General features: G+C 38.1%; 1 protein-coding gene across 6 annotated transcripts in view; it reads right to left on the bottom strand.

The window, feature by feature from the left end:
• The window catches only part of SPAG6 (sperm associated antigen 6), a 111,131-nt gene that overhangs the window by 77,758 nt on the left and 10,531 nt on the right, over positions 1–22,842 (bottom strand). For all 6 annotated transcript variants that reach the window (XM_060397326.1, XM_004014220.6, XM_060397327.1 and 3 more), the window contains exons 3-4: positions 20,158–20,324; positions 16,735–16,918 (exon numbers count right to left, since the gene is read on the bottom strand). In XM_060397326.1, the coding sequence (XP_060253309.1) occupies positions 16,735–16,918; positions 20,158–20,324 (351 nt within the window). The remainder of the gene's footprint in view (positions 1–16,734; positions 16,919–20,157; positions 20,325–22,842) is intronic.

Genomic DNA, 22,842 nt, shown 5'->3' with positions numbered 1-22,842 from the left:
TACAAGGGTGCCTGGAATCTATATATCCAGGTGACCCTTGAACAACACTGGATTTGATCCAGGTGGGTACACTTGCAGGTGGGCTTTTTCAATGATAAACTCTGCGGTACTGCACCATCAGTGGTTGATTGGATTCAGAATCTCAGACATGCAGGAAGTGATAATATGAAGGCTGATTATAAATTATACTCAAGATTTTCCACTCCAGGGAGGGTCAGCACCTCTAACTCCCACATTGTTCAAGGTCACTCTACTGGGCTACATATTTTGAGAAAGCATAAGGATTACTTTATCTATGTATGTATATTCATTTTTACACACTGTTTCTAAGAGTAAAGAATATACAGTGAACAACTAAAAGTACTATTAATGAAAACAAAGTTCTTTAAAACAAATATTATCGTTGTAACTCCCATACATTTTATTCTTTCCTTGAATAATTGAGTACCATTATCCTCCTTTCCCTGAACTCCCCAGTTTTTCTAGCTTGTTACCCATTCCCATCTAAAGCTGTTTTCCATTCTTTCTGAAATAGTGATGCTAAATAATGGGAAGGATGAGGAGGGAACCAAAGAAAGGCTTTCCTGAAGGGAATGAAGCTTCTGGGGACCTGGATGGGGCCTAGCAATCAATGCTGTACTTGAGTTTCATATACTTTACCTCTCCAGTTTACATGGTCCTTCAAAACCTGGCTCTGCTCTTAGATGGCACACATTGTTATTAATAAACAATACTGTTCAACCACTTTCATACATATACTGGGTACAAGACATATATATAGGTAAGAGTACATATACATATTACATTAGAATAATGCAAGCCATACTACACATATATTACACAAACCACAGGCTAACTATTTCATCCTGCCTCTACTGCTCTTTTTTCCCATGGTGTACCTTTCTTCTCTTCCATACCATCGCTTCCTCTGGTATTTCTGTACCAGTCGCACTTGGCTTCTTGTTAGTCAGGGCATGGCTTGTGAACCAATCCTGGCAAATGGGACCTGGGCAGAAGTCAGCTGGAAGCATCTGTGACAGATTTTCCTCTGTAATAAACAGAGATACACAGGAGGAAACACCACCTCATCTGTGCTGGACATGGGTACATCTGCCTGCAAATGACATCTGGGAACTCCTACATCCATCTTGCAACTGTAATAGGAGAAATCGCCAATATGCTGAGGATGGCTGAGTACAAAAATAAGAAACATCTGGGTCCCCCGTGACACTGTTCAGCTGCATAACCAACCTTGGAATGGCCCTGACTCTGAATTTTGCGTCATGTGAAATGAAAAACATCCTCAGGCTTAAGCCATGTGGTTGATAGTCTGACTTACAGCCCCAGCCATACTGATATGATTCTGTCCTCTCTCAGGCTTGGTGTATGCACATATTTTGCTCTTTTTTCTGGTCATTTAGTGTTCATGACATGCTTACTGTGTGCCAGAAACTTGGTTAGTCAGATCTTGCAGAAGCCAAATAGAGTAAAACATTGTTCTGTCCTGGTGGACTTTACTAAAGGTGAATGTGTGAACAGACCGCAGTGCAGAGTGGGGCTGGGAGTCAAGGACGGGGAGTGTTTGGGGAAATATACACAGGGTGCAATTTCAGGCAGGGCTTCCCATTTTCCTTCCATCTCCCCTTTTCTTCTTCCCTATACTTTTCTATTCTTAAAAAAAAAAAAGGCAGGAATAACTGAAACCCTTACAAAAATCTGGTATACTTAAAAGTTAATACCCAGAGAGGACTTCCCTGGTGGTCAGTGGCTAAGACTCTGTGCTCCCAACCCAGGGGACCGGGTTCAGTCCCTGGTCAGGGAACTCAATCCCACAAGCTGCAACTAAAAGATCCTGCTTGAGGCAACTAAGACTCAACACAACCAAATAAATACATTTTTTAAAGTTACTCCCCATAGGAGAAATCTCACAGAATTCATTTTAACTCTAATATGGAAATGAGTTTGGGTTGTTTAATTAATTATTACACTTTGGAAATCAAAGACTGATGTGTACAGATGTTCATAAAAGTTTTGACCAGGGGAAAAAACAAGCCAAGAAATTTATTTTCAGTGTGGGAAAATATCTTAACCTCCTTGTAAATTTTAAATGAATCTTCAAAAAGTGAATTTTTAACAACTATATCTTCTTTTATGCAAGAACATGTGACATAATCATATACTGTTACATAACCAGCAGGATTAGAAGTAGTTATGCCAAAAAAAAAAAAAACAACAACAACAGAGAAAAAAGGTTTCCTGTTATACCAACACATTAACAGGATTTCAGTGGGGTTTATGGCACTATTGGTGATATATTTTCTTCTCTATTTGCCAAATTTTCTTCAATGTAATTACTTTTAAAAAATAAAAGAAATATGAACATGTCTTTGACTATACACATAGCTACTGCTGGGGCTAACTATACTAACATTATTATTATAAAGGAAAAAGAAATATAAATACTTTAGCTTACTTCTCAATATGGAAAAAAGTTTCTTATTTTTAAAAATGGTGGGAATGTATATCTCCTTTAAACAAATTAGGAAAGAATGCATAATTATTCTTTGAAAATTACAAATATATTCTAGAAATACTATTCACTTTTTCACACTTTCCTTCTTGTCTTATTCATGCCTTTGTTACAGTTAAAATATTACATTTTTAAAATGCTAAGTGTTATTCAATTTAAACAATTTTTTAGGCTTCAAATTGTCAGTGGAAATAAAGGTATCCAATAGCACCTTCCTTATTCATAAATAATAATTGAAGCCATTGATTGCATGCATGTAGACAACTGATATATAGTCCTCAAATCTGACGGTCAGCTATTTTCAGCCAAGGAATAACTAGTTCTCTTCGGCCTCAATACCTCATTGCTGAGTGAAGGAAATGAGGCAGCCATCTCTATGGAACTGTGACAAGCTCAGTATGACTTTAGATTTAATTTTTTGAACAAAAAGAGACACAGATAAAAGGGGGGACATTTGAGATCAACAACATTCATAAGATTACTAGTATCTAAAGCTGGATGAATCAAATATTATAAATGACTTTATGCTAACTAGACAGGAACAACACAGACAGGAAAGTCCATCAGCGTATAATAGGTACAGGTAAAACCAGGTGCATCAGGCAAAAGTGATTTTGCTTTAACAGTGCTCATCATGGCCTTAGGGCTTCTCTGGCAGCTCAGTGGTAAAGAATTCGCCTGCCAAGGCAGGAGCTGTAGGTTCAGTCCCTGGGTTGGGAAGATCCCCTGGAGAAGGAAACAGCAACCCACTCCAGTATTCTTGCCTGGGAAAACCCATGGACCCCAGAGGAGTCTGGTAAGCTACAGTCCATGGGGTCACAAAAGAGTTGGACACGACTAAACAACCACCATGGCCTTCACCCCTCTTAACTGTTACAGCTCTTGGTTTGGTTAGATCAGCAGTGGTAAAGACAGGGCCCAGGCAAGTAATTAAATTAAGTGAAGCCAGAGGAACAATAACCGAGTGGCGAGCATAGTAAACTGGAAAAACACATACACCAGATACAAGGAGTACCAACTACTCGGCTTCTTCAGCCCAGCGCTGCCGCGTGGCAATGCAGACCTAACTGCGGTCAGATCCTTGGATTTTTCCAGAGAAGCCAGATATATGATTGCCTTGTTTTTAAGTTTTGGAAACTTTAAAAAACAAAACAAAACAAAAAAACCACTGTGTAAGACAACATGCATGCATGCGTGCTCAGTCACTTCAGTCGTGTCTGACTCTTATGCGACCTCCATGGACTGTAGCCCGCCAGGCTCCTCTATCCATGGGATTCTCCAGGCAAGAATACTGGAGTGGGTTGTCATGCCCCGCCCCAGGAGATCTTCCCAACACAGGGATCGAATCTATTTCTCTTATGTCTCCTGCATTGGCAGATGGGTTCTTTACCACTAGTGCCACCTGGGAAGCCCCTTAAAACAACACAGTGCGGGCCAAATAAAGTATGTTCATCATTTTACAATCTTAGGCTTAAAACCTTCTGAAATGAGCTGTGGGGACTTTCTGGATGTGAAAAGGTGTAGTTCTCTCTACTTTTGATTCTTGAAGACATGTTGTGGAGTCATAAAGGAAGAACCATTATTGTGGTAATATAAGAAAATTCAGAGGTGAATTCCAAGAAACTGACAAAAACCTAAAAACTGGCTTATAAAAAAAGGATTAATCTAAACATATATTATGATACTCAGCTAATTTCCCTGCTCACAATGGCAAGTAGGAGGGAAGAATTTGAGCAAAATTAAGTGATCCATTATGAGAACTCACAAGAAGGACTCAAAATGAAGAGGTTCTCCACAAAGAAAAAAGAAAGGAAAAAATATGTATATACATTTAGTACACTAATTCAAAAGTAATTAGGCAACTCAAACACCTCAGGGACTCTAATTTCTTTTAACTTTATTGCTATATATTTTTCCAAACACTGCTTGTAACTCACTGTTTTTAAACCCAACAAAAAGTTTTGTTTTACAGTATTTGCTTCATTAAAAATAAAATTATGAATCATTATTTCTTTGCATTTAGTTTGCCCTATTTATCGGTTTAAAAGATAGGCTGGTTTTGCATCTGGCTGTAAAACACATAACTGTATTACTTCAAAACCTTTTTGAAATAAAGCAGGTTAAAAAAAGATTTAAGATTTGGCTACAACTTATGATGTTAATCTTACATTATCAAGCCATTCAACCAAGTTTTTCATGATTTGGTGAAATCACAGTCAAAACAAATACAGAGTTGCAATCACCAAAGTTGGTTATATGCTGACCATTGGTGGCTCAGACTGTAAAGAATGACTGCAGTGCAGGAGCCCTGGGTTCAATCCCTGGGTTGGGAAGATCCACTGGAGGAGGGCATAGCAACCCACTCCAGTAGAGGAACCTGATGGGCTACAATCCGTGGCGTTGCAAAGAGTCAGACGTGACTGAGCAACTAAGCACAACACAGCATACTCCAGTTTGACTTTAGAAATGTGAAATCCCAAGTAGAAGAATTTGTCTAGTTTTTGGTCTAACCCATTGTTTACAATGGGTCGTTACCTACTGCTATGTAACATCACACCAAACTCAGCTGCTTAAAACAGGAAGCATGTATAGTCTTATTGTTTCTATAGGTCAGGAATCTGGGAGCAGCTCAGCTGGAGGTTCCGGCGGTGACCTCTCACGAGGTTGCAATCAAGCCATTAGCTAGGGCTGCAGGTATCACAGGCTTGACTGGGTCTACAGCATCTTTTCCCAGCACAGCAATGGGAATGTTGGAAGAAGGCATCAGTTCCTCCCTGTTTCTGGGTATTTCCATAGGCTGCTCCCGATGAGGCTTCCCCAAGAGTGAGAGATCCAAAGGAGAGAACCCAAGACAAAAGCTGTAGTCTTTCATAATCTAAGCTCAGAAGGCACATACCATCACTTCTGCTATATATCTTTGGTGCAACGTGGAAGCAGATTACACAGGGATGTAAAGAGGAGGAGGCAGACATGGAACCCAGCTAGCAAGAAACCTTTATCTACACCAATACATCTGAGAGAGGCAACATTCTCCTGTAGTTTACAGTTAACTAGAGCTATAATTCTGAGTTGAGAAGTCGACATCTCCAATTGCAGGTGGGAGTGTGAAAAAGTAGAAGGAATTTGCATATCATTATGAAAAAAATCTAATCTATGACTTTTATTTATCCCCCACCCTCACAAATGCCGTTTTTCCTGCTCATCATTTCCATACCATTTCTCTCCACCCAATCTTCAGAACCATCCATCTAACCCTTACACATGGGTTGAGTGTTTGAGAGATTAAAGGTTAATGTACATCCATCCATACATAAATACATACATATGCTTTGAAGGTTAAATAATTCTAGCTCCTTTAAAAAGTCAAGTGAGTCAAATAAGCCATTGATGTGGAGTTAATGGGGCCTTAGTAAAAAATTACAATCAGCTGGAAAGATGGCACACTTATACAAGGCTCAAGCATAAAAAAAAAAAAAGCTTCAAAATACGGAAAGGAAAAGTCAAGAAGTGGAGATGAGAGAAAAGAGAAGGTGGGGAAAAAACAAAGACTTTGGTATGGCCTTGGAAGATAATCAGTAGCATAAGATATAAAGCAATTTTTAAAACCCCAATTTTAGTGACTTTCAGTTTCACACTTATAACTACTCAACAGCTGAGACTAGGCTGAATGAAAGAAGGCAGACCTACAGAGAGGGTCTGGAGGGCTCTTGGGATGAAACAATAAATTACTTGGAATCAGCTTTTTATAAAATATGCTTTTTGTATCTAGAAATGTTTCCATTCATTTCCACTTGCTTTAGGGACTTCCCTGGCAATCCAGGTTAAGTTTAAGACTCCGTGTTTCCAACACAGGGGATGTGGATTCAATCCCTGGTCAGGGAACTAAAATTCCACATGCCGTGTGGCACAGCACCCCCCACAAAAAAAACACCCAAACAAAAAATACATTTCCACTTGCTTTATATAATATTGCAACCACGACTGTAGTTTCACTCTACCTACAATCTGCAAAAACAAAACAAAACAATCTTAAGTGGATTTTAAGATTTTTAAAAAGATTTTATTAAACTTTGAACCTTCAAACTTCATTGGCATTTGTTATTTGCTTCAGGCCCCTAGGAGCTCAGGCTAACAGAGGAGGCTAAACAGTAAAGGGTCAGCTGTGCCCTAGCGGAATTCTCTATGAGAACACACAAAGGAGAGAGGAAACAGAAACAAAATACTAGATGGTTAGAAAGTGTACAGGACGTTTTCATACAAAGGCTCCCTGGCCAGCAGTTCTTGGTATGACTCCTGAGTGGTTCCTTGAAGTTACCCTTGGGCCTCCACTGTCCACTTTTATTCCTGAGGATGAGCTGCCCCAACAGTGTTAATAATTGCATAATATCCCACTGAGCAAATATGCTATAGTTTATTTAACCATCCCCCAACTCAGGACACTTAATTGTTTTGTGGGTTTGGGGTTTTGCATTATTAAGTACAGTGCTTTAAGATTATGTAGCCGGCCAGGCTCCTCTGTCCATGGGATTCTCCAGGCAAGAATACTGGAGTGGGTTACCATTTCCTTCTCCAGGGGATCTTCCCGACCCAGGGATCAAATCTGGGTCTCAAGCATTGGAGGCAGACGCTCTAACCTCTGAGCCACCAGGGAAGCCCATTTAAGCACTGCTACATACCAACTGATCCAAACTCAGCGACTTAAAGCATCATTTTCTCTCACACACTTTCTGTGGGTCAGAAATCCATGAGCAGTCTAGCTGGGTGGTTCAGGCTTGGAATTTCTCGTGAAATTGCTACTACACTGTCTGTGGGGGCTGCAGTCATCTCTGAAGGCACAATTGGGGTAGTATCTGCTTCCAAGCTCACCCACATAGTTCTAGAAAGCTCCATTTCTTGCTGGCTGTCAAAGACCTTACAACACAGGCCTTTCCTTGGGCTACCTGAGGGTCCTCATGTCATAGCAGTGGCTTCCCTCCAGCAAAGTGATGAGAGACCCCCAAAACAGAATCATTGTAAAGGCTTATAAAGCTGGTCACCCATGCTCAGAAGTGGCAGACCATTGTTTCTGCTGCAGTCTAGTGGTAACACAGATCAATCCTGGTGTGATATGGGAGGGACTGTACCAGGGTGAGAATGCCAGAATGTGGGACATTTGAGGGATTCTTGGAGTCTAGCTACCATGGGTCCTACATTCATACATACATATTCCACACGTTAGACAAACATACACATTCGTGTGTGTGCATGCATGTGTGTATTTACTTAGGACAGATGCTCTGAGGAGGTGGTCCTGAGAAGAATGGTGGCTTTTTCAAATTAATTATTTTAACTGGAGGATAATTATTATACAATATTGTGATGGTTTTTGCCATACATAACATGAACAGGCCATAGGTATACATGTGTCCCCCCAATCTTGAATGCCCCCTCCCACCTCCCTTCCCACCCTATCCCTCTAGGTTGTCCAGAGCACAGGCTTCAGCTGCCCTGCTTCAGAGGTTCTTGATATTTTTAGATTAAGCCACAGAAACTGCTGTTTTTGTTAAGTCAAGACCAATCAAATATAGGTAATCTCATATAGGTCAAGGTAATAAGCACTGCAATACTGTTTTCCAAAGGGGATTATCAATATGGGGCCCCACTGACAATGTGCAAGTCTGATAGTTTGGCCACTTATAAAGTATATTTCAGCCCTTACATTAGTAAGTGGTTGCTTGAAGTTGACTCATCATTTATTTCTCTCCAAATAGTACATTTAGTTCCATATTCCTTAACTTACTACATATCACCATTCAGCTATACTGATTAATTTCAGCATATTAAGTGACTTTTTGAGGCCACACCATCACCACTTCATTGCCTTTTAACAGAAAAACACATAGCACAGCACAGGAATTCTAAGTCAGTACTGTCAGATGGGAACATGAGCCACATATTTAAAATTTTCTAGTAGCCACACTTAAAAAGTAAAAATAGGTGAGATTAATTTTAATCATGGGATAGAGACGGAGATGTAGAGAACAGATTTGTGGACATGGGCGGGGGTGGGGGGAAGGAGCACATGGGACTAATTGAGAGTGTAGCATTGACATATATACACTATCATGTGTGAAACAGATAGCTAGTGGGAAGCTGCTGTATAGAACAGGAAGCTCAGCTTGGTGTCTGTGATGACCTAGAGGGGTGGGATAGGGGGGTGATGGGAGGGAGACTCAAGAGGTAGAGGATATATGCATTGTTTTTGTTGTATAGTTGCTAAGTCCTATTCAACTCTTTGCGACCCCATGGAGTATAGCCGACCAGGCTTCTCTGTCCATGGGATTTCCCAGGCAAGAATACTGCAGTGGGTTGCTATTTCCTTTTCCACGGGATCTTCCTGACCTAGGGATCAAATCTGCATCTCCTGCACTGGCAGGAAGATTCTTTACCACCGAGACACCTGGGAAGCCTGCATATAAGTATACTCATAGCTGATTCACATTGTTGTACAGCAGAAACTAATAAAACATTGTAAAGCAGTTATCCTCTAATTTAAAAATAAATTTAAAATAAAAAATTTAAATAATCACATTGTTTAACACAATATATCCAAAATACTATAATTTCAACATGTAATCAATATTTAAAAGTTTTAATGAGATACTTTACACGTTTTTCTTCACATCAAGTCTTGGATATCCAGTGTATATTTTGCACTTACAGCCTGTCTCAATTTAGCTGCTAAATTTTTATTGGAAATGCTCGATCTACAGTATTTAGAGTCCAAAAAGTTTACAGTTGAAAAAGTAGATTCACATATGAACGTTGTTCCAGTCATGCCTAAAATTTTCCTAATTACCAGAAACTTGTTGTTTATCCATTCCATATACATTAGCTTATATCTGCTAACCCCAAATTCCCACTCCATCCCTTTCCCAACCTCCTCCCTCTTAGCAACCATAAGTCTGTTCTCCTTGTCCCTGAATCTGTTTCTATTCCATAGATAGGTGAATTTATCTATTTCATAGACAGGTGTTTTGCCTATGATCTAAGAGTTTCATTTGTGTCATATTTTAGATTCCACATATAAGTGATATTCTATGGTAGTTGTCTTTCTTTTTCTAACTTACTTCACTTTATAATCTCTAGGTCCATCATGTTATTGCAAATGGCATTATTTCATTCATTTTTATGGCTGAGTAGCATTCCATTATATACATGTACTGCATCTTCTTTATCAATTCATCTGTCAATGGACATTTGTTTCCATGTCTTGGCTATTGTGAATAATGCTGCTGTGAATGGAGGGGTACATGTATCATTCTGAATTAGAGTTCTGTCTGGATATATGTCCAGGAAGAGAATTGCTGGATCATTCAGCAACTCTATTTTTAGCTTTCTGAGGAACCTCCATACTGTTTCCCATAGTGGCTGTACCAAATTACATTCATACCAGCAGTATAGGAGGGTTCCCTCTTCTCCATACCCTCTCAAGCATTTTGTTATTTGTGACTTTTTGATAATTGCCATTCTGACTGATGTGAGGTAGTACCTCATTGTCATTTTGACTTGCATTTCTCTAAAAATTAGTGATATTGAGCATCTTTTTTATGTGCCTATTAGACATTTGTATTTCTTCTCTGCAGAAAGAAGACATTGAGGTCTTCTGCCCATGTTTTGATTGGTTGTTTCTGCTGTTGTTGAGTTATAGTTGTATGAGCTGTTTGTATGTTTTGGAAATTAAGCCCTTGTGAGTCACATTGTTTGCAAATATTTTCTTCCATTCTATAAGCTGTCTTTTCATTTGGTCTGTGGTTTCCTTTGCTGTGTGAAAGCCTGTAAGTTTGATTAGGTCCCATTTGTTTGTTTTTGCTTTTATTTCTATTGCCTCGGGAGACTGAGTGAAGAAAACATTGGTGCAAGTTATATTAGAGCATGTTTGCCTATGATCTCTTCTAGGAGTGTCATGGTGTCATGTCTTAATGTTTGTCTTTAAGCCATTTTGAGTTTATTTTTGTGTATGGTGAGAGGGTATATTCTAACTTCACTGATTTACATGTGGTTGTCCCAACTTTCCTAACACCATTTGCTGAAGAGACTTTTTCTCATTGTCTATCCTTGCCTCCTTTGTCAAAGATTAATTGATTGTAGGTATGTGTATTTATCATTATCAATGTCACTTTCCTTTTATATCTATGCCCAACAGAGTTCAGAAGTTATCTGGATATAACAAAATTTTTAAGAACAAAGTAAAGATTCCCCTTTCTAGCACAGTAAAAAAAACATAACTCACAATTTGTCTTTCACTTGAGCCAAAGTAAAATCACCCAATGTATTATTCATATTCTTAAGATAATATTGTACCTTTCTGTTCAATATTTGGTCAGCTCTCTGGATGACTTTTATGCTCATTGTTTCAATTCTTCCATCTTAGATTATAAAATCTTAGAGGTGAGATGTTAGCCAACTTATTTTACCTTGTACAGTAACAAAAGACATGGTAACATACACATAAATGCCTCAAATACTTTTTGATAATTACAATGATGATGATGATGGAGATAAAGAAATTACTTGCTAGCCTTTATATAAAGTTGTAGTTCTCAGTGACTTGGGGATCTGAGATTACAGAATTATATTTTATTGTTCCATATTCTGAATTCCAAAAAAAATGCAAAGAAAGCTTAGAAGATTTTATTAATCAGAAGTCTGTACTTTAAAAATCACAAGAAATAAAAATACAGAAAAACTCACATATAATTTTTTACCAGCATACAAACTAACCCTAAAAGAGACTAACAAATTAGGTTACCACTGAGTAAAAGTTACAATTAAAAATGTTATTTTAGGGCTTCCCTGATGGCTCAATGGTGAAGAATCCACTTGCCAAAGCAGGAGACACGGTTCAATCCCTGGTACAGGAAGATCCCACATGCTGCCAAGCAACTAAGCTTGTGCATCACAACTATTGAGCCTGTGCTCTGGAGTCTAGGAGCTGCAACTGCTGAAGCTTGTACTCCACAATGAGAGAAACCACCACAATGAGACACCCACACACTGCAGCTGCTGCTGCTGCTAAGTCACTTCAGTCGTGTCCGACTCTGTGTGACCCCAGAGACGGCAGCCCACCAGGCTCCCCCATCCCTGGGATTCTCCAGGCAAGAACACTGGAGTGGGTTGCCATTTCCTTCTCCAATGCATGAAAGTGAAAAGTCAAAGTGAAGTCGCTCAGTCAAGTCTGACTCTTCGCGACCCCATGGACTGCAGCCTACCAGGCTCCTCCCTCCATGGGATTTTCCAGGCAAGAGAACTGGAGTGGGGTGCCATTGCCTTCTCCACACACTGCAGCTAGAGAATAGCTTCTGCTCTCCACAACTAGGGAAAAGCCCATGCTACAATAAAGATCCAGCATAGCCAAAAATAAAGTAAATCATAAATAAATAAATAAATTTTTTTTTTTAATGTTACTTTAACACATTTGGTGTCTATGCCCAAAGAACATAGAAGAGACATTTATTTTCACTTTCATCTTTTTTTACCAACACCTAAATAAAGGAGAAAAGTATTGGTAGAAATAAATGTTAGTGTCAAAATTGATATAATATATAATACATATAATCTCATATACATCATTTTCCTCTATGCTTATGTGTTCCTCAACCCCTCCAAGATAAAATAAGTTATAAAAAGATGGCACAGAAACCAACTTATTATCTACAGGTATCACTAAAGTCTTTAAGGCTTTTAACAGAGAATTGCCATCCTTTTGTCCCCTTCTTCTTCCCCTCCTTCCTTACTCTAATACCTACAGTACAGAATTCCTAATTATCTCAGATATTTGTCACTAACATGTAGATTTTTAAAAAATTAATTACTGCAACCTAAGCCTGTTCCACACGATACAGACTACTGGTATTTATATATGGGTGGCATGAGTGGCACAAGAAGAATATATGTAAAAACTCTGATTTTTAAAATTATTTTTTCTTTTTATCATTTCATCATTCTAAATGACACAGAAAAGAATCAGGCCATCCAGCTCTGTCTGGATTCCTCCCTTACGTTATCTACTTGGTGAACAAGACACAGTCGACTCACTGTTGCTGTGGAATCCTAATCAGCTGAGCCCGCTAAGCACTGCTCATCTGGGGCTGCAGCCATCCCCTCTCCTGACCACTACCAAGCAGGGAGGGAAGTCTCTCTTTTGATTTAGGTCCTCAGGAGATAAATCAGGTCCCAGGGAGACAGCATAGTCACACATGTGGAACCAGTCATTGGAAATTAAGAACAGAAGTATCTGGCGAGACTTGCAGATACTGCAAGGAGCTTAAGAAGAAGAGTGATGAGCTTTCATACACTTGCCTTTCTCACATTATAAAAAGGAAGAATCTCTGAAGGCTTCTGAGTAATGGCCAAACAGCTCTGCCATAAACTGCCGTCTGACCAGAATAAATCCTTTAACCTCTCTATTTCAGTTTCCTCATCTTCCTCATCTGTAATAGGGTGATTGTGTTAATAATTAAAGTGTTTTAGGACACTTAATCCAATCTATTCCACTTTGCCAGTACTGAGAACTTGCCAAGGTTTACTCAGAGACAGCAAAGGTTTATAGGAAACAAAGTTTACAAGAGACAGTGTTTTTAGCTAAAGCTCCTAAACAAACACTTAAAACTTAATTCTTGTTAGCCGAAACATGGAAGAGCATTCCTCCAAAACACCTACGTGGTTTTTTTTTTCCTCGGGCTGCCGCCAGGCCACTGCTCCCACCTCAGTCCCCTAGTGCTGTGACGGCGGCCACACACTCCACCCAAGTCACCGGCAGCACTTCTCCACGGAGCTTCTGTGTCACCCACTGGTGCAAGGCTAGAGCCAGGCCGCCAGGCAGAATGGGGAGGAAGGAAGGCCTGGGCCCTCCCAGTGGGAGCACAAAGGCAGCAGAGCCCACCGTTCCTCTGGCCTCATCCCTTGTAGTTCCAAAAGCAAGACTAGTTCTTGAAAATAATGAGAGATTGGACACTAGTTAGGTAAATACGCAACCAGAATAATTCTGCTGAGGGGGAGACTGTAGCACGTTAGAGGAAGAGCGACAATCAGTCTGAGCCTTTCTTAAGGAACCCAAAACAGAAAAAGGTAGTTTATTTTTCTTCAAAAAGGTGTGTATTCAGTAACTGGTGACTCTATCGTGGAAATTTAATGAGACGATTTGCTCAGAGTTACAAATCGTCTCATTAAATTTCCATGATAGAGTTTACGACCACCATTTCTGATGGTTAGCCTCCAGTTACCTTTGGTTATCTGTACAATGCCTTAAAATCTATATGTACAAGTAGCTTTTAGAAATTGTATTTTTCAAATAAGGAAACATTAGATGATGCCCACTGATTTCCTCTTCTAATAATTGTGTGTTTACTTTATTTTTGTTTCCTACATGCAAAACGTTTTCTTTCTATTGCCCTTAAAGGTCATTTCTTTTGTATCTCCTTTAAGGTTTATATTTCTTAAACTACCTAATCAAACAATTTACCACTAATTCCCAGAAGAAAACGCTGAATGAATCCTTTCCATCTCAATATATTCCATTTTTAGGAGATCATCAAGAAAGAAATCAGGTCATTTGAAGGTAAATCTTCTCTTTTCACTGATATTCAGGATGTGAATTATGACTTACTGCTTACTAGATAACAATTCCCTTTCCTTCTGAGAAATCTATTCAGTAATCCCTTCTGGGAGCTTCTGGGTCCCAAGCCCCTAATGACTGTGAAATATTGAAATTACACTGGGAATTCCATGTGGGAGCCAGATTATAGCAAGAAATTGGAATGGAATCCCTTAGAAAGAGCCTATTTATAAACTATAATCATTTAGCCTCAGATTCAACAAAAGGGAGATATGGAAAGGTTATCTATGGGCACCCGCCTGACAGAGTATCTGCACAGTTGTCCTCAAAGTTCTTTTGCATCACCCTTTAAAATACTCATGTTACAATCTGTAAAGTCCTCTGACATTTAAAAAAAAAAGACTAAATATACTCATGTAGTTTCCCCATGATAACCAGCTTCTAATTTAAAACACTGCCTTAGTTTTCCTAATCAACATGTATTAAGCAATAGTCCTAAGGTGAACCTACTTGGAAAACCAAAATTCAGATATTAAGGAAATAATTTTATTGTACCAATTCTGAATCATTCTAAGCATGACAAATAGTTTTCTCTCTTGATTTATTTTTACATCATTTTATTGTCTCCAGCAGTGTCATCATTTAAAAACCAAATTAAACATAACTATGGGACAGCCACTTCCTGTTTCTGTTTTGAATTTCTTCTTCAATACTCTTTCAAGAAGTACACAGTCAAACTGTATGGTACAGGGTTAACATATGGCTTTGGAGTCAGACAGATTTAGATTTCAATTTTGGCTCAACCATTAACGTAACTTCAGGCATCCTCTACATTCCACTCTCCTCCTCTGTTTAACAGGGAGAGTAATACCTGCCCTAAGTATATCTGCAGCCAAAATGAGATAATATTCTGATGCATACTGCACAGAGCCAGGCACATAGTAATTACTCAATAAACAGTAGTCATCATTTTATACATGCATGCACATTGAAAAATCTAGAAAATGAATTTAAAATATTCTTCATTCTATAACCCTAGTAACACAAACATGTACTCGCTTGTAATTTATATCCATATAAGATTTTATTTTCTTTTTATATCATTATGGCTCAGCTGGTAAAGAATCTGTCTGCAAGGCAGCAGACCTGGGTTCGATTCCTGGGGTGGTAAGATCCCCTGGAGAAGGGAAAGGCTAGCCACTCCAGTATCCTGGCCTGGAGAATTCCATGGACTGTACAGTCCATGGGATCACAAAGAGTGGGACATGACTGAGTGACTTTCACACATACACATAATTGTAATATATAATTTTCTAATTTTTCACATTATAATCACTTTTTCATGTTATCATGCAGGATTCATAACTGTTGAATGAGATTCAATTAAATAAACTTCTATAATTTAACCCCTAAATTTCTACCAAATATTTGAGGGGCTTTGATGTTACAAATTTGCATAAATGCAGCTTCTTCATTCTGCGGGATTCTATCCTTAGGATGAATTCTCAAAGCAGGCTTTCTATAGTAACCATAAACTCTTTTATGGCTTAAATTTGCATGGCTTTCTACAAGTTCATACAATTTCTAGTGCCTTTGTCAATAGAAACATCATCGTGCCCTCTTAAATCTTCAGTCTTAATAATATTAAATGTATTGAATATTTACCATGTCCTGGTCTATCTCATCAATCTCACAACAAATGTGGAAGTAGTACAACCTTTCTTTCAGATGAGGAAGTTAAGTTGCAGACAGTTTAAAAGCCATGTCCAAGGTAACACAGCAACTAACAACTGGAACTTGGACTCAAACTCAGATTCTAGCTAAGGCCACAGTGCTCTTAACCACTTGGGTTTTTTTCTGCTTTACTTTCACTGATGTTTTATTATGCAGTTCTTGGATTACTAGCAAAGTTTTCATTTTTACATGTTTAAAAAACTGTTATTCTCTTATTGTGTTATTTGCATATTATTTAGCAACTTCTGTAAAGTGGTGGGGGCAATTCTGTTCACTGTGTCTTTTTTACCAATCAAGTGTATCGGCACAACCTTCACACAAGAGGCCCAGGTCCCTTCTTGATGGCCTCACTGAGCTCAGTTTGTAAGAAAAGGCGCTCCTTCTCTTTCTCCGTCTTCCTGCCAATCTTGGGCTGAATACAAATATATTCTAGAAAGCTACCATGCCCACATCTTTTCAACATTATTCACTCATACAACATGGCTCTCAGCTACCTAGGAACACCCTACCATAAGTGAGAGTGAAGACCCAATGTCCCCTGGAGAGTAACAAACTAATAATTTTGTAACAGAACCAATTTACCAAGGTCTTTAAATCAATCAATATCTCATTCTCCCCATGTTCCCCTGCTTCACACTCTGTCTTCAAATGTCTCTTTTGCTAACTAAGATAAAGACTGACATGTATAGGGTTTTTGGGGTTTTTTTTTTATGAATTTGTGATCCAAACAATTTGGCCTTCATTCAAAACTTATCTCCCATAATGTATGGACACATCATGAAGACCTCATATCTATGGTTTATTAGTAAGCAAAACCAGGTTTACCTAATTAATGTAAACTTTAATAATCCTATTTTATAATAAGGGTCATTACCTGCATTATGTCTTGCAATATAGCCAAGTGCCCAGGCTGCAGCCTCTTTGACTCCAGGGTCAAAATCTTCCAAGCAAATCACCAGTGTGTCCAGTGCTCCACAATCAACTATTGCCTGAGCTAGTTGGGGAGAATGTTTACCAACTGCTCGTAACACAAAGGCAGCTGCTTTCTTGTAAAAACGCTACAAGGGTAAATAGACAAAACTCAATGTGAATCAAGCTAAAAGTTAAAATAGACCACAACAAACATAAAAAAATGACACTGATATTTAAAATAAAAAAAAAAGCTCTGCAGTTTTTTAAATACAAAAGATGAAAAACATCCTGCAAAATCATTTTGATTTTTTGAGGCTTCCCCATTGCTTTTGTTCATTAACTGAACTGAAACGGTGTACATCTTTAATTTCATTTCAAATGTTTTACTCTGAAACATGCATTTGGAAACTGCATAAAATAAAATGTAAGCATTGTATTTCCTACAGACTCATAAAATAATGGGAGTTTATGTTTGTGCATTACAGTGAAAGGTATTGTTTGTCCTGTGGGAACTCCTAGATTGTTAGCACGTGCAACTAAACCGTCACCTGACAAATTCATTTCCTTTACTTGCCCTCAGTCTCTAAGCATGACCTCAACTAACCTTTCTGGTGTCCCGTGTTATCCTGAAATAACAACTATGCTCTGAGGTGCACTTAGCAATCATCAGATAAAGTTTCTATTTCTTCACAGTGTATACAAAAAAAGCAACTAGGTGACTACAGCAACTGTTTTGAAAGCATTCTATTTACATAGGCTAAAATACTAAAAATCAATAAAAAAATTATATGAGAGAGAAAATACAAAAGTTATATTTTAACAGATTATATCTTAAAATTAGGATATGTTGAAAAGACAAGGAATCTACTGTTAGTAACAATGTTTTGATTTGATATATTTCTTTAGTTTCTTAAATATCAACATATATAGACATTAAAATATTTGTTACAAAGTCTAATTTTACAAGTCCGTAACCAAATATCTACTAAATCATTACAAAAATTAGAAGAGTTTTAAAGTAGCTTTCCATAGATTATTTTCTCATGATTGTGGAAAAATAATAGTGATACATTTCTTGTCATTACCATAAGCTGATTTGAATGTTTATTGCAGAATTTTCAAATTCACACTTTACTGAGCACCAACAGTTAGCATTAACTACAGTGCCTAGAATTCATACTCTTCTATCTCACTCCCCCTTCCTCTTAACTTCTGCTTCTCCAAATCTGTAACTCTCTTCTCTCCTGGAATGCCTCACCAAAAGAACTGCCAGAAAAGAAGAGAAGAGAAAGAAGAAAGGATGGAAGGAAGGAACGAAAGAAAACCTGGAGGGAAAAGGGAGGAAAAACCAAACCAGAGGACTTTGTACGCATAGAGAAGAGATTAAATCTCATGTGAGAAATGGGTTAAAGGCCTGGAAGGGGAAGGAGACAGAAGCCTGTGAAGATGCTTCCCATTCTCACTTTCTCCTCACATGTGCCCTGTTGCTTTAACTAATGGCCACTCATTCACACTTAGAAAACCTTAGAGAACCTTCTATGTGAGATATCAAACACAGACCTTGCCCTCAGAGGAGCTAGCTAAGAGTCCAAGCATTTGATGATAGAAAGAACGCCTACAAGAAAAATACAATTTCTTTAACTCCTCCTAGAGATAAAAGTCATTAGCAAATGACTCTCCAATCTTGAAACAAAAAAAAAAAGGCACATTTTAAAGCAATTAGAATTTTATTTCATTTTGTAAAAAAAAAAAATTGGCGATTTTAAAGTGTACAATTCAGTGACATTTAGTGCGTTCACAATGTTGTGCAACCATACCTATCCAGTTCCAGAATATTTTCATTCCTCCAACAAGAAATCCCCTACATTAAGTAGCCACTTCTCACTCCCCTCTTCCCCCAGCTCCTGGCAATCATTAATCTGTGTCCATCTCTATGGATTTGCATTTTCTGGATATATATATAAATGGAATCATACGATATGTAGCCTTGTCTGGTTTCTTCCTCTTAATATAAATTTTTCAAGGTTCATCCATGTCGTAGAATGTACCAGTACTTCACTCCTTTTTATAACTGATAATACTCCATTGTATGGATATATAACATTTACTTTATCTAGTCATTCTTTTGGCTATTGTAAATAATGCTGCTATGAACATTTGTGTTCAGGTTTTGCTTGAACACCTGTTTTCAATTCCTTTGGAAATATAACCAGGAGTAGAACTGCTGGGTCATATAGTAATTATGTTTATCTTACTGAGGAACTGCCAAATTGTTTTCCATAGCAGCTGTGCCACTGTACACAACTTCTCCACATCTTCAATAACACTTGCTATTTTCCTTTTTTTTTTCTTTCTTTTATTTGTTATGGCCATCCTGGTAGGTAGAATGCTGGCTCTTCACAGTTTTGATTTTCATCTCCTAATGACTAATGCCACTGAGTACTTTTTCATCTTGGCTCTTAGTACATTTTCTTTGGATAAATGTCTGTGTGAGTCTTTTGTCCGTTTTTTGATTGAATTGTTTGTCCTCTGGTTACACATGTGTAAGAAAGATAATTTAATCTTAAAGACATGTCAAGAAAGATACATCCCTAGGTTATGATAAATCAGCAGGATGGAACAAATAGGCAAAGACCCTACCTAGAGGAAGATCCTTAACTATTGTTAGGAACATAAAGGGAATCAGACAGGATGGGGAAAAAATGGAAGCACTCTTAGATGACCTTTAAAAGGCCTGACATGCTTGCATGCTTGGCAAAAAATGCTTTGTCAAACCTTCCCTTACATGCATTCTCCTTGCTTTCAAATGCTTCTCTTCCTCCTTGCTTCAAAGCTATCTCTTCCATTGCCTATTAACTAGATTCAGACAGTAAAGAATCTGCCTTCAACCCAGGAGACCTGGTTTCGATCCCTGGGTTGGGAAGATCCCTAGAGGAGAAAATGGCAACCCACTCCAGTATTCTTGCCTGGAGAATCCCATGGACAGAGGAGCCTGGCAGTCTACAGTCCATGAGGTGGCAAAGAGTAGGACTGAGCAAATAACACAACACTACTGTATGTAACTTATCTGCCCAGGGTGCCATACATCTTTCGAAGACTGATCCTATAACTTGAATAAGACCATATATAAAAGCACTGCTATGTGTATAATTCCATTAAAAACTTTAATATGTTTTCTCCTATACTAACAGTAATGCAGAAAAGCTGTCTATTATCCCCAAAGTAAAACACCCTAAAGGTATTATTGTGTGTAGTTCAAAGAATTGAAGGTTGTATTAATATCCTAATAATTCTATGCCTACACACTTGCAATTGTACCCAAACTATCAATTTTTTTAAAATCCAAAACAAAAATCATATAACTGTGGTTTTAAAAAATTCTTACATTTTGTTCTGCCAGTGAATAAACAAGCTGTGGAAGAATATCACCCTTCACGACTGCTTCTGCCAGGTCATCATTATAATTAGCCAGTCTCCCCAGAGCCAAAGCAGCAGTCTGTTGAATTGTTGGGACCACATCCAGAAGAAGAGGCCTCAGCAAAGCCATTACGCCTAAGTTACAAGAAATAAGAAATCAGCAAATTTTAAATTAAAAAGCAAACATACCATTCAGCATATATGCAGATAGGACAATGCAAAAGGAAATATCATTAAAAACAAGCAAACAAAAATCATCCACTAAAACCTAATAGGATATTAAGCAGCAGCCAACTGGACAAAGTATAGAATAATATAACCTGCAATTATCAAAGCAGCAGCCTAGCATGGAACTAAGAACGGCTTTGGAGAACCAGAGTTTAAATCCCTGATTTGGCAAACTCTAGCCGTGTGATGTCACGAGGAATGCAGAGAGAGGCTATAAAGCACACAGAGGCTAGAAAGCCTTCCTAGCAGGATTATGGGGGGTGGAGGGTGGAGGGGAAGGTATTGAGGAGCTGTGTTCCTCTGCCCTCAACCCCACGTGCCCCCCCCACCCCACCCCACCCTCGCCTCCCCACAACAGCCTTTGCAAACCCTATCTCTTTCAGGGCTCAGTTCAGTTCTTTCCTCTCAAGTCTTCTGGTGTTTTTTTCTCTGATTCCAACCAACTTAGAGTCTATTACAGAAATTTTATGAGGATCTATTTCAGGGCCAGGTGAGTTAGAAGGGCCATTTGACTAGGGCTTCCCATTCATAAAGGCCTGTAAATTCAGCTTTCTGACATTGTCTCTGAATAAATAAATTCTTTAAGATAAGGAAGTATGTCACATTACTAGCTCTCATTAATATTCATTCTAGGGTTGAATACATAGTAGGAATACCATCATCACAGCACAATAATAAAAGTAGCTTATATATTATTTTGTTAAGAACTTATTTTCTGTATCAATTCACTGAATTCTCATAACAAATGTATGAAGTAGGTCCTATTATCATGTCTGTTTTACAGATGTGGAAATGAAGGCTGAGAAAAATTAGGGAAATCACACAGCTAAAATGCAGGAGCCAGGTTACAAATTCAGACATTCTTTATTCATACTTACTAAAGAATACGTAAAACTGGATGGAAATAATATGGAAAATTGACGAGGTGGGGTAAATTATTTCATTTGGATCATTTTATTCAATATTCCAACTCTACATTAACTCTGCTGTGCTGTGTGCTCAGTTGTGTCCAACGCTTTGTGACCCCATGGACTGTAGATCTCCAGGTCCATGGAATTTTCCAGGCAAGAGTACCAGAGTGGGTTGCCATTTCCTACTCCAGGAGACTTTCTTTAGAATGGGCAAGCAAATTCTTTACCCCTGTGCCATCTTGGAAGCAACCCCTTAATTAAGGTGTTATAGTCTAATACTACAAAAAAAGGTGATGACGGAGTTCAAACTAGAACAAAGTGCCCCTTGACTTTTAAACTTAATTTACAGTGGGCTGTTCAACTTGCATGTTATTACATCTTTTGTTAAAAAATACCACTGTGACCTATAAAAGCAGATACATATTACCAATATTCTTTTGTAATGTTATATCCAGAAACACGTGAAATAGAAATAAAAGGAAAACACAACAACCTTTAGAATTAGACCAAAATAAGATAAACAGTACTATCAAATAACATAAACAGAGAATAAGAATGCTTATCACAGAAACATTTAATGATGTGACCTCTGGCTTTTCTCGGTTCCCAGTTTTCTTCGGTGATCCTTTTTCTGTCTAATTTGACTTGGTTAGATCCTTTTACAGAAGGCCACTGCTGCAAGTTTGCATCCTGCTTGGGCTGGTTAACTTTGCAGGCACACAGCCCCCCTTCTCAGGCCTAGGCCACAGCTCATGTTAAACAATTCAGCACGTCCATGTCCTTAAGTGTTGCTTATATTATTCTCTATACTTTTTACAGAGATAATTTCTGAAGTATCTCACAACAAACAGTTCAATGTGCAAAATAAGGTATTAGGATGACTACCAAACGTTAACATGATTCCTTCTAGAAAGCTGGATCTAAAACCAACCATTTGTTGATCTCTTCTTTGTGGTTGCTTATTACTTGATTCAAGTTTTTTAACAGTAGTATAATTCAGTGGCATGAAACACATTTACAATGGTGTGTAATCATTACCAGTATCTAGGAACTGTTAAACCACTTTCCACTACACTGAGCCTACATAATTTTAAACTCCCACCAGCAAAGTATAAGGGTTTAAATTTCTCCCCATCCTCACCAATGCTTGCATTTTTTTTTTTTAGAATAACCCGTCCTAGTAGCTATGAAGTGGTATCTCCTTGTGGATTCATTTTTATTTCCCTCTCACTAATGATGGTGAATGTATTTATTGAACATTTGTGCATCTTCTTTGTTGAAGTGCCTATTTAAGTCCTTTGCCCATTTTTTAATTGAGTTGGGGTTTTTTGTTGTTTTGTTCTTCAGTATAACTTGATTTTTTTAATAATGAACATGTACCATTTTAAGTAAAACAGGTCAAAACTCTAAAAAAGAAAAGCTAAATTTCTTAAGATATATTTAAAGTTTTATAATAAATATATTAATGAGGCAAAAAATATAAAGTGAAAATATGCTTAGAATAGTTTTAAAAG

The sequence above is a fragment of the Ovis aries genome, chromosome 13, assembly GCF_016772045.2.
Source record: "Ovis aries strain OAR_USU_Benz2616 breed Rambouillet chromosome 13, ARS-UI_Ramb_v3.0, whole genome shotgun sequence".
In the NCBI taxonomy this organism is placed as follows: domain Eukaryota; kingdom Metazoa; phylum Chordata; class Mammalia; order Artiodactyla; family Bovidae; genus Ovis; species Ovis aries.
This window is presented reverse-complemented; position numbering and strand designations above follow the sequence as displayed.